We start from the raw sequence: 11,514 nt of genomic DNA, 5'->3' as shown, positions 1-11,514 counted from the left end.
CACATTTTCCATCTTACCGATGAGGTATTTTTGGAGGCCAGGAGGAAAGGTGTGATGTTGTCTCCGAGCACCTCTGCGGGCTTGGCCTTCCATTCCCGTATGGCTTTGCCTCCAGACTGCCTTTTTACAAGCTTGGAAAGCTCAGCGTGGATAGCCTGACCATAGGGAATTGGATAATTAAAATTATCTTAAATTCAAATGATCAAACAATAACTATGTGTTTAACAAATACAATGATTGGTAGAAAATAATAAAAAAAAGTAAAGTCAAAAAAAAAAAATCTAGTATTCAAGACAGCTAAATATTTAGGTAAATATTCCCACATTAACATATTTGCTGCCTTTGACGTCATTAGTTCAATCCAATTTGACTTGGGGGGGGAGCAGCGATCAAACGTTCGCTGCCGGCCCTCATAGACGCCTATTGCCATCAATGGGAGTGAAACATAATTCAATGCTAGTATTCCAGTTTAATTAGACTGAACGTCTTTTGCTGTCAATGGCAGTAAAAAAGTTAAATGCAAAGCTCGGCCAGATACAGGGTTGCTGTAGTATTCAAAATTCCCAGACGAGGGCAGCATAACATAAAATTGTGTAATGTACTGCACGTACCAGTACATGGTAACTACCAATATCTAACTACCAAAATCTGTCACTATTGTATATTATTTTACATATACAGTGGGGAGAACAAGTATTTGATCCACTGTTTATCAAATATTTGTTCTCCCCACTGTATGTATATTATACATTGTCTCAACCCAAACTAACATGTACCCTAGCCAACCCTACCCTACCCTACTACCATATATCCTACCCTACTCTAGCCTACCCTACCTTACTCTACTCTAGCCTGCCCTACCATATATCCTGGCCTACTCTACTCTAGCCTACCCTACCATATACCCTACCCTATCCTACCATATATCCTACCCTACTCTAATTTACCGTAGCCTACCCTACCCCACCCTACCCATCCCATCCTATAAAACTCCTCCTACCCTACTCTAGCCTACCCTACCCATCCCATCCCAAAAAATTCCTCCTACCAATATATCATTTCCTTACCTACTCTAGCCTACCCCACCCTACCCTACCTTAGCCTACCCTACCATATATCCTACCCTACCCTACTCTAGCCTACCCTACTCTGGCCTACCTTACTCTCGTCTACCCTACCATATATTCTACCCTACCCTACTCTAGCCTACCCTACCATCTTTTCTACCCTACCCCATCCTACTCTACTCTGGCCTACCCTACTCTTGCCTACCCTACCATATATCCTACCCTACCCTACCCTACCCTACTCTGGCCTACCTTACTCTCGTCTACCCTACCATATATTCTACCCTACCCTACTTCAGCCTACTCTACCATATATCCTTTCTTAACCTACTCTAGTTTACCCCACCCTACCCTACCATATGTCCTACCCTACTCTAGCCTACCCTACCCTATCTTACCCTACCCACTCCTACTCTACCGTACCCACTCCTACTCTACTGTAGCCTACCCTAGCATATATCCTACTCTACCCTACTCTACTCTAGCCTACCCTAGCATATATCCTACTCTACCCTACCCTACTCTAGCCTACCCTACCATATTCTTCCCTACCCTATTCTAGCCTACCCTACCATACCCTACTCTAGCCTACCCTACCATACCCTAGCCTACCTTACCCTATCCAAGCCTACTATGGCCTACCCTACTCTAGCCTACCCTACCATATATATTACCCTACCCTACCCTACTATAGCCTACCCTACCCTACTCTAGCCTACCCTACCATATATCGTACCCTACCCTAGCCAAGCCTACTCTGGCCTACCCTACTCTAGCCTACCCTACGCTACTCTAGCCTACCCTACCATACCCTAGCCTACCTTACCCTATCCAAGCCTACTATGGCCTACCCTACCATATATATTACCCTACCCTACCCTACTATAGCCTACCCTACCCTACTATAGCCTACCCTACCATGTATCCTACCCCACCCTACCCTACCTTAGCATACCCTATCATATATCCTACTCTACTCTAGCCTACCCTATATCCTACTCTACCCTACCCTATTCTAGCCTACCCTACCATGTATCCTACCCTACCCTACCCTACCCTACCCTACCCTACCCTACTCTAGCCTACCTTACCCTATCCTAGCCCACTATGGCCTACCCTACTCTAGCCTACCCTACCATATATCCTACCCTACCCTACTATAGCCTACCCTACCATGTATCCTACCCTACCATGTATCCTACCCTAGCCTACCCTACGCTACTCTAGCCAACCCTACCATATATCGTACCCTACCCTAGCCAAGCCTACTCTGGCCTACCCTACTCTAGCCTACCCTACCATACCTTACTCTAGCCTATCCTACTGTAGCCTACCCTTCCCTACTCTAGCCTACCATACCATATATCCTACCATACCCAACTCTACCCTACCATACAGTATATCCTACCCGACCATACACTACACTACACTACACTACGTAACGTACAGTACCGTACCGTACCCCTATTCTCTAGCTATTTAGCTTTTAAACCCTAAATCAATTACCGTATCTTACGCACTATAAGGCACATCAGTGTTTAAGGCGCACCTGCAATAATTGGCCTATTTTAAAACTGTTTTCATATAAAGGGCATACCACATAAGGCGCAGTAGTAGTAGCAATAGTAGTAGTATTAGTAGTAATAATGGCTGGGGTTGGATTATGCATCTGCTAGATTGAGCTGCGCTAATGGGAATGCCATGCCATGATTAACCAATATTTATCCATATTCATACAGAGAGCATCTGATTATAAGGCTGTTAGTTTTAGAGATAATTGAAGGCTTCTTGGTGCGCCTTATAGTGCGGAAAATACAGTAGTTGTAAAATGTTGTCAGATGCTTGTGATACTGCAGCCTAAAACTTCTTTAGGCACAAAAAATATATATATATATATATCCGTGTCCAGTCTGACGTGTACACCAAACTATTTGCTAATGTTTGGTGACCACTATGATTTTCTCACAGCGTTGCTCAAAATGAAGCTGAAAGTATTTGATCCGGTCATCTGTGAGGCCAGGGTGTAATTACTAGAAAGGCTGATATTTTGGTTTTGTCTAGACGCAATGTTATGGTCTGGTTATGATAGTGTGTTGTGAATGTTGTGTTACAATCTAGGGCAGGCCTTAAAAACAATGGCTTGGGTATCATTTGCAGCACATTATTAAAAAAAAAAAAAAAAAGTCAGGACTGAACCAGCATGGTTTAAGACAAGTATAAATGCATTTAATATTACAGTGGTGCATTGAGTTACGTCAGACTCGACTTAGGAGTTTTTCAACGTACGAGATGCTATTTGGTAACCCTTCAGGGAACAGGTTAGAAAGAAGAGCAATTTGACAACATTTCTATTTCCAAACTCCAGCTAATTAATACAGATTAAAAAAGAAACAGCCTCATAAAGACCTGGCGCGCACATTCGTGGACATCACATTTTGTAGCTCACAATATAACACTTGAAAATGACCCAAAAGTTGAGTCCAGTGTATACATATATATATATATACAGTGCTGCTCGAAAGTTTGTGAACCCCACAGCGATGGTCAGATTTTTTGTAAAAAAAACTAAAATAACCTTATTAAATGTTAAGTTATACCCAAATCCACAATACTGACATTCCAAATAATGGACTGAAACAAAAGAAATAGTTATATTGTCATTCTTTATTTAACAAAAGTGGTTGATTTAAGAAAAACTCAGATATCATGTGTGCAAAAGTATGTGAACCCCTTCAGTTAATAGGATATTGCGCCTCCTTTTGCAGAGATTACCTCAACCAAACGGTTTCTGTAGTGACTAATCAGCCTCTCACATCTACTTTGGGGGATTTTTGCCCATTCTTCCTTGCAGAACGCAGTCAGTTGAGAGAGGTTTGATGGGCGTCTGGCATGAACTGCTCGCTTCAGGTCCCGCCACAGCATTTCAATGGGATTTAGGTCAGGACTTTGACTGGGCCAGTCCAGAACACGAATCTTCTTCTTTTTCAGCCATTCCTTGGTTGTATTGCTGGAAAGCTTTGGATCATTATCATGTTGCGTGATCCACCTTCTGCCAAGCTTTAACTTCAAAACAGATGGCGTCAGGTTATGTTCTAGGATTTGACAATATTCCTCAGAATTCATGATTCCCTGGACTATGTGGAGTTGTCCAGGTCCTGAGGATGAAAAGCAAGCCCAGATCTTGACATTCCCACCTCCATGCTTCACTGTTGGGAGAAGGTTCTTTTGGTGGTATGCAGTGTTGACTTTTCGCCAGACATGGCGGTTTTGGTTGTGACCAAACAGTTCAATTTTGCACCTACATCAGTTGATGAAAACTCTTTTTAATTTAGTCTCGACAACACAACTGTTAAAAAAACAAAAAAAAACTACTGAACTGATTGATTAGGAAATCAGGTTGAAATAATAGAAAATTCCAAAATGTTGAGGGGGTTCACAAACTTTTGAGCAGCACTGTATATATGTATATATATATATATATATATATATGTATATATATAATATATTCATGAATAAATAAAATCAAATATTAATTTAATAGAAAAAAAAGAAAATAACAATGGAAAAAAAAAAACAGAAATACACGCTTTTTATTGCTCCAATATACGTATATATTTATAAATAATTTTGTTTTTGTTTTTATTTAATCAAAAAAATAAATAAAATAAAATGACATTACATAAGGAGAACAATTGCATGTTTATTTTTTTATTGAAGCTATTTTTAAATATAAAATAAATCCAGTATCTACTGTTTTGTTTTATTTTTTTTTCAATTAAAAAAATAAACTACAGTTGTCCAATAATGGCTTTTAACAGATAACAGATATCCCGATATTGTCCAACTCCAAAAATCAGATACCGATATCAAACCTATACCTAAACATGCGATTGAGGACTTAAAATATTATGGCTAATTGTAATGTGATGTAACGATCAGTTTTTTTGGATCAAGTGCAAGTGTGAAGTGCCATAGGCATATTGGCCCAAGATCGTTAATGAAAAACTGATACTGATTTTAAAATCCTTTTATTGGCCGATAATACCGGCTACACGATAATATCGGACAACTCTTCAAAAAACAAAAAAAAAAAAACTACATTTATTCTCTTTAAATGGATAGAAGTGAGAATACTTATTATAAACTAATTGCCTTGATTTGTGTACACTCTATCCCTTTCAATCACTTAGCTTATAGACTCTCCCACCTCCGTCCCCCTCTTTCCCTGGTCAACAGGTTCCCCACATGGTGTCAACCGGAAATACATCTAGCTGACGATAGCACCAACATATTAGTAGTTAATGTAGACGTTCAATGTAGGGCTGCAGCTATCGATTATTTTAGTAGTCGATTAATCGATGAACAAGTTAGTCGAATAATCGAGTAATTGGAAAAAGAACATGAAAAATTAAAATACCTGAGCTGAGCCCCAAACGGTATTAAAAATAAATAAATGAGGATTTATGTACAATAAAAGAAAATTTGGCTAACTTACATGGCAAAACTCCGCTAGCTTAAATGCTATAAAATGCTAACGTTTTTTTCCCCCAATGCTCTTAACAAATGGTTCAGAATCATATTCCTACCAAAAAAAAAAAAAAAAAAACGGCTAAATATACATATAAACTAAATTACGAATGCATTAAAAAACATTAGCCCAAAAAAAACTTAGCTTACGTTGGTCTTAACAGGGAGCAGTTGGATTCAGCCATGTGAAATGAGGCAGACAAGAGGGCAATGTATCCATCCTAATCAATAAACTAAATGTAAACACTTTCAAAATAAAACATTACCCCACTTTAATTAAACGAAAACTCGAGGCAACAAAATTTAATTCGAATATTATTTTCTAATCGAATACTCAAGTTAATCGATAAATCGTTACAGCACTAGTTCAATGTATTTCTTGTGGTCGTTTGTGTTTTTCTTTCCTTTCTTCTCTTGTGCTCCTTTTTCTTCTGTTCCCCCATAACTCCCATAATTCCCCCATACTCTCAATGTGAAACATTAAAACTGTTCAGACCAACCGGGCACTTAGACTTCCATTCTCTGTGTCAAACAGCTGAACAGAACAGGTTTAAAAAAAAAATAAAAAAAGTAATACTAACTGTTCATTAATAAAAAAATAAAATAAATCAAATATCATAAGCAGTTGCTCACAATGTTACTCATTACTTGAGTCTTCTTTTCACCAAATTATTTTTCACTTGTACTTGCGTAAATTTTTTGGATGATGACTTTTACTTAAGTAATATTATTTTGAAGGGACACTACTTTTACTTGAGTAAAATTTTGGGGTACTCTACCCACTTCTGCTTGCCGTGAACGCTCATCTTTCACTGCCATTGACGGCGCGAGACGTCCGAACCCTTGACACAGGGAGAGGCTGTCATCGAATGAGTTAAATGAGTGCCCTATAAACAGTTAATCCACCCAAATACAACTTTCTTTTCAGATCAAGAGTCCATGAATTGACTGAAAAGGATGAGTAATGTGTCTTTCGTACCGCTGCTCCTAAATGACAATATTTAACTAGTGTCAATGTTAGTTGTACTATTTTTGCAATGTGCTCGGTCATGTCTCCGTGTGGCTGTGCGGCGCGGAAGACAAGTCAAACAAACAAGAAAGAACAAGCATTTGGCAGAAGCGGCCCGGCAGCAAAAATTATTAAGTGTTTCTACTAGGAGTGGGAACCTTTTGGTACCTTACGATACGATTTGCGATACAAAGCTCACGATAACGATGATCTGACGATATGGCGATACAACGATTATCGATACATTGCTCAGGAAATCAATCGATGAAATTCTACAAACAACTAATAAACAGGAAAACAAGATTCTGCTGTGAATTGGAATGAGTTTATCACTAGTAGACGTCCAATCCATTTGAACTGGGAGGGTGGCAGCGAATGAACATTCGTTCATTCGGTGCCATCCGTCCCAGTTCAAACGGCTTGAACGTCTATGGCCATCAGTGACAGCCAACGCCAGGCAATGAGGTCATTTTGGGCCATTTAAGGTCATTTACCTGTTGATTTTAGTTACTTCCTGTTGATTTTGGGGTATTTTATGGGTCACTTCCTGTTGATTTTGCGTTACAGAACAGGAAGTGACCTGGGAATCACCCAAGTGAATAGGCAGTGACTCAAACGCAACAGGCAATGACCCATAAATGCCCTAAAATCAGCCCCCCCCGGTGTCCGAAAAGTGTCATTGCATGTATTTGACTTTCCTATATACAGTGGTACCTCTACATACGATCGCTTCGACACACGAACTTTTCGACATCCGACGTAAAATTTGACTCGCCATTTGTTTCTACATCCGACGACATGCTCGAAATACGACGACAATGGCAGCACCGCAGACGAATGCACGGCGGATTTTCTTGTGTGACAAATCGACACTGGTTTCAGAAAAGGTTGGTACAGGTGGTGAAACAAGGAAAAAGTTGACGCTTACCTTCTAAATGAAGATGCAAATGACAGAAAAATATGAGCGTAGGGTGGGCATCCGTGAAATGGCTCAACAATACATCTCCACGGTCCTCCTCCGACCATCGTTCGCCAGTCTTTATAAGTTAAGCTGACAATTCTTATTGTGGTAACATCTCCAGAGAAATCGCCAACTTCGCCACGTTTTTATCATTTATTTCACAACTTATTCAAAACAAAAACACCTTCTGTCTGCCGCAATTGACGGTGTTCTCAAGAAAACATTCAAAGTGAAAGTGAAACTCAAACTCACGGGTCTGTCTCTGGCACGTCAGCCCCGCGGTGCGTTCAGGGTCAGCAAAAAACGTCCGCCACATTAGAACCCGATTCGTTTCATTAATACAGGAATTATTATTATTATTATTATTCCGATTTTGATTTATAATTTATTTGTTTTGCTATGTGTAATTGCCATTTGTAATAGTACCAGCAGTATTTTTATAAGGATTTAGTGAAGGTTTTTGGGCTGTGGAACAAATTAATGGAATTATAATGTACTCCTATGGGAAAATCCTGCTCGACATACGACCATTTCGACTTACAAACAAGGTCCTGGAACGGATTAACTTCGTATGTAGAGGTACCACTGTATATAAAAGTTATATTAAGCTATAAAACTGCAACAAAAATGACTGAAATGAACTAAAAAAGTATATTTTTTATAATGGGTCAAAATTATTTTTCGAGCACCGTAGATGGGTATTTGCTTTGCATAAAATTAAACAAAAAAATTTTTGTTGTTGTTTTTTTCCCCCTTTGATCGAAAATATATATTTTTTTTTGATTGAAGCAACTTTTTTGGGAGATTGAATGATTGAGACACAAATGTCCTAATCATAATATGGCCCAAACACAAAACAGGATTGCTTCAATCAAAGAAAACTTTTTCATTGAAAAATTGTTCAAATGCAGATTTTTCAATCTCAAATAATTGTTTACATTGAAAAACTTTTTCTATGGGTGAAATTTTTCTTTTGGATTGAAGTTTTTGATTTAATAATAAAAACAAAAATGTCCCAGCCAAAATGTGGCCCAAAAACAAATCAACATAACTTCAATCAAAAAGTTGCTTCCATCAAAAAAAACCGACGTCAATCCCCCCCCCCCAAAAAAATAATAGCTTTCACTTGCCTTTTTTTCAGTTTTTTTTTAAGTTTCAAATTTATTTTTGCATTCAAACACTTTTTATTTTTATTTTTATTGAAGCGATATTTTTTTTGTTGAATAATAAAGACACAAATCTACCTCCATATGGCTATGCACATTTGATACAATTTTTGACTGGGGTAACTACATTGGCACGACACCGATGGGCGTACCATATTCAATGTAGAGCTGTCCCGACTAGTCGACATAGTCGACGTCATCGATGACGTAAATCCGTCGACGAGCACAACATCCCGTCGACAGTTAATGAAGGGTTAAAAAAATATATGCGTGAAAAGTTCAGAATGTCGGACGCTCTGTATGCAAGCGGGGAAAGCGGCACAAAGCCAAAAAAGCGCACCAGAGTGTCCAAAACATTGACTTACTGTATTTCAAAGAAACAAGAGGAGGGTACACTCTTTTGTCCTGTCTCTTCAATGCCAAGCTTGGCTGTCGGCCGTGAAAAAACACCTAAAGCGCCGTCACCCAGTTTGTAAGTCAATCTAACTAACTAACGACATGTTTTATTGAAGTTGCTCAGCCTGTCACGATATGCAATGAGTCCATTTATCACACGGCTAATAAAAACGAGGGCGGTAATTTTCACGGCTGCCTTTTATCGCTGCACGCGTGCGTGCATACATTGGTGCGTGCATGCCGATGGCATATGAGACTCCAGTTCCTTTCTCTTATCAACACGCAGTAGAATTAAAGTTCAGACATACAAAATTAGAAAACACATCTATATTAAACACTGTTCGTTAGCACTGTTACACTGAGGTGAATGGGGGAAAAAAGGCAACTTACTTTAGCCTGCTATAAAACATTGGCAGTGATCTCGTGAAAGCAAATTTGCGATTAAAAGGTGACACTTCAGACATGAAAAATCGCTGGTTAACAGCATTTGCAAACGAAAAAAATGACCCAAAAAAATCTATTACTGACACTACATGTAATGACAAAAAGTGTTGGGTTTTTTTGCGGAGTGTAAAGCTAAAGTTAACGGTTTAGCGAACGCACTTCCGGTGAACATTTCAAAATAAAAGCATGTCATGTTCGTCATTTAAATAAATTTCTGGAGTTAATCCCACATACTTCAGAATTCAGATTCTACACTAATCCTTTAAAATGACACCCTTTATGAAAAATCTGATTGGCAATGAATAGTTATTATAATTATTATAATACTATTATATGTAGTACTATACTATAATATTAATGCTAGGTGTTTTTTAAGAATTGTTTTGAATAATGTTGGAAAGGTGAAGTCAGTGTTCTGAATCTATTTACATTCCATTCTTTTGCACTAGTTAATTCTATCAGCATTTGAACTCATTGTTTATTTGTGATTTCTTATTGTTATTTAAGGGTTTATTTGTACTTTAATAAATAATTTAAGTGTTCCAATATGTTTTTGTGAATTGATAAGCGTCAACAAAAATTTCATTGCTAAATTAGTAAAAAAAAAAATTTTTTAATTATTATTATTAGATTAGTCGACTAATCGTAAAAATAGTCGGCTGACTAATCGGGAGAAAATTAGTCATTTGGGACAGCCCTAATTCAATGGATGACGATCTTGGCGAAAAGTATTGCCGAAGCAGCCCAATTTAGAATTCCCCTCAACAATGATGGGAAAAAAGCGCTCATTGTCAACTTATTATTATAAATTTTCTTGTAAGTTAATTTTATTGCTGACACTGCGTTTCGGGGTCATCAACATGTTGTGCCCCCCCGCCCCAAAAGTCAAACTCCGCCTCTGCCTAAAATGAACAGCAAGTGACCTCTAAATGCCCTGAAAATCGGACAGAATGACTGTATTTCAAATGCCTGATTTCAAATGAACGAACGTTCCCAGTCTAAATGGATTGGGTGTCGAGTACCGCCGATGCAGCCTTCGAGTTAACTGAGACACTATTATGGTGGAAGATTTTGGTAGCAACTTGTTGGTTCCTTTTAATTTAATTTAATTTTTTTTTGAAATTGACACCTTTTTAAAACGATATCCCGATTCTTGGCAGGAGCATATCGATAACCAAGTACAAAGCGAACTGATACAAAGTATCACGCTATATCACAATTTCGATATTTTGTCACACCCCTAGTTTCTAAGTAGAATTTCTAACTTTTAAATGGCATCTTTAAGTTGACGAAGGTGGAAAACGAGTTTGCTTTTGGTCACAGAGAAAGTGAATGGGATTTGAATGGAAGCATCATTTGCACAATCACACAAATCTGTGTAGTGGCAGCAGACTGAGTGATACAATAATAACATGGTTGAGTTTATTTAAACACTCAATCCTTTTGTCAACACTTTGGCCTTGGCGGAGGTCTGCGCTTTGTGTCTGCGACTTGCTTTCCGAGATATCTCTGTAAGTATAACCTGTGACCTTCACAATTCATGATGTGCTCATTGGAGCTCACATATGGAAAGATTCACCGCTGTCACTGATGGAGTTAAAACCTTTCTAAACGTTTTACACCAGAGTCTAAACTTTTTCACCAAGGCTAATGTCTTTCTTTTTTTTCCCCAACTAAATTGCCTCTAAATTGTACTTTATTTGTTCTGTCTTGAGTATACTTTAAACATGAAGTGGTGAACTTTTATTTTTTTCTTGCATGTTTGCTTGCCAAATTTAGCCACACACACACACACACACACACACACACACACACACACAAAAAAAGAGTCAAGATTAAGAAAGAAGCTCACCTACAATCAGTGTTGTTTTTGGCAGACCTTTTAATTTTTGTCTTAGATTTTTGGATGATAATACTTATAAGTCTTAGTCATATTGTAGTCAT

The 11,514-nt window shown here is 38.3% G+C and overlaps 1 protein-coding gene across 3 annotated transcripts in view; it reads right to left on the bottom strand.

Annotated features, from left to right (window-relative positions):
* Positions 1-11,514, bottom strand: part of fkbp16 (FKBP prolyl isomerase 16) — a 168,858-nt gene that overhangs the window by 10,151 nt on the left and 147,193 nt on the right. For all 3 annotated transcript variants that reach the window (XM_057836243.1, XM_057836240.1, XM_057836241.1), the window contains one exon: positions 18-155. In XM_057836243.1, coding sequence (XP_057692226.1) covers positions 18-155 — 138 coding nt within the window. The remainder of the gene's footprint in view (positions 1-17; positions 156-11,514) is intronic.

Source organism: Corythoichthys intestinalis, chromosome 5 (assembly GCF_030265065.1).
Source record: "Corythoichthys intestinalis isolate RoL2023-P3 chromosome 5, ASM3026506v1, whole genome shotgun sequence".
Taxonomy (NCBI): domain Eukaryota; kingdom Metazoa; phylum Chordata; class Actinopteri; order Syngnathiformes; family Syngnathidae; genus Corythoichthys; species Corythoichthys intestinalis.
The sequence above is the reverse complement of the archived record's forward strand: the minus strand, read 5'-3'. Positions and strand labels throughout refer to the sequence as shown.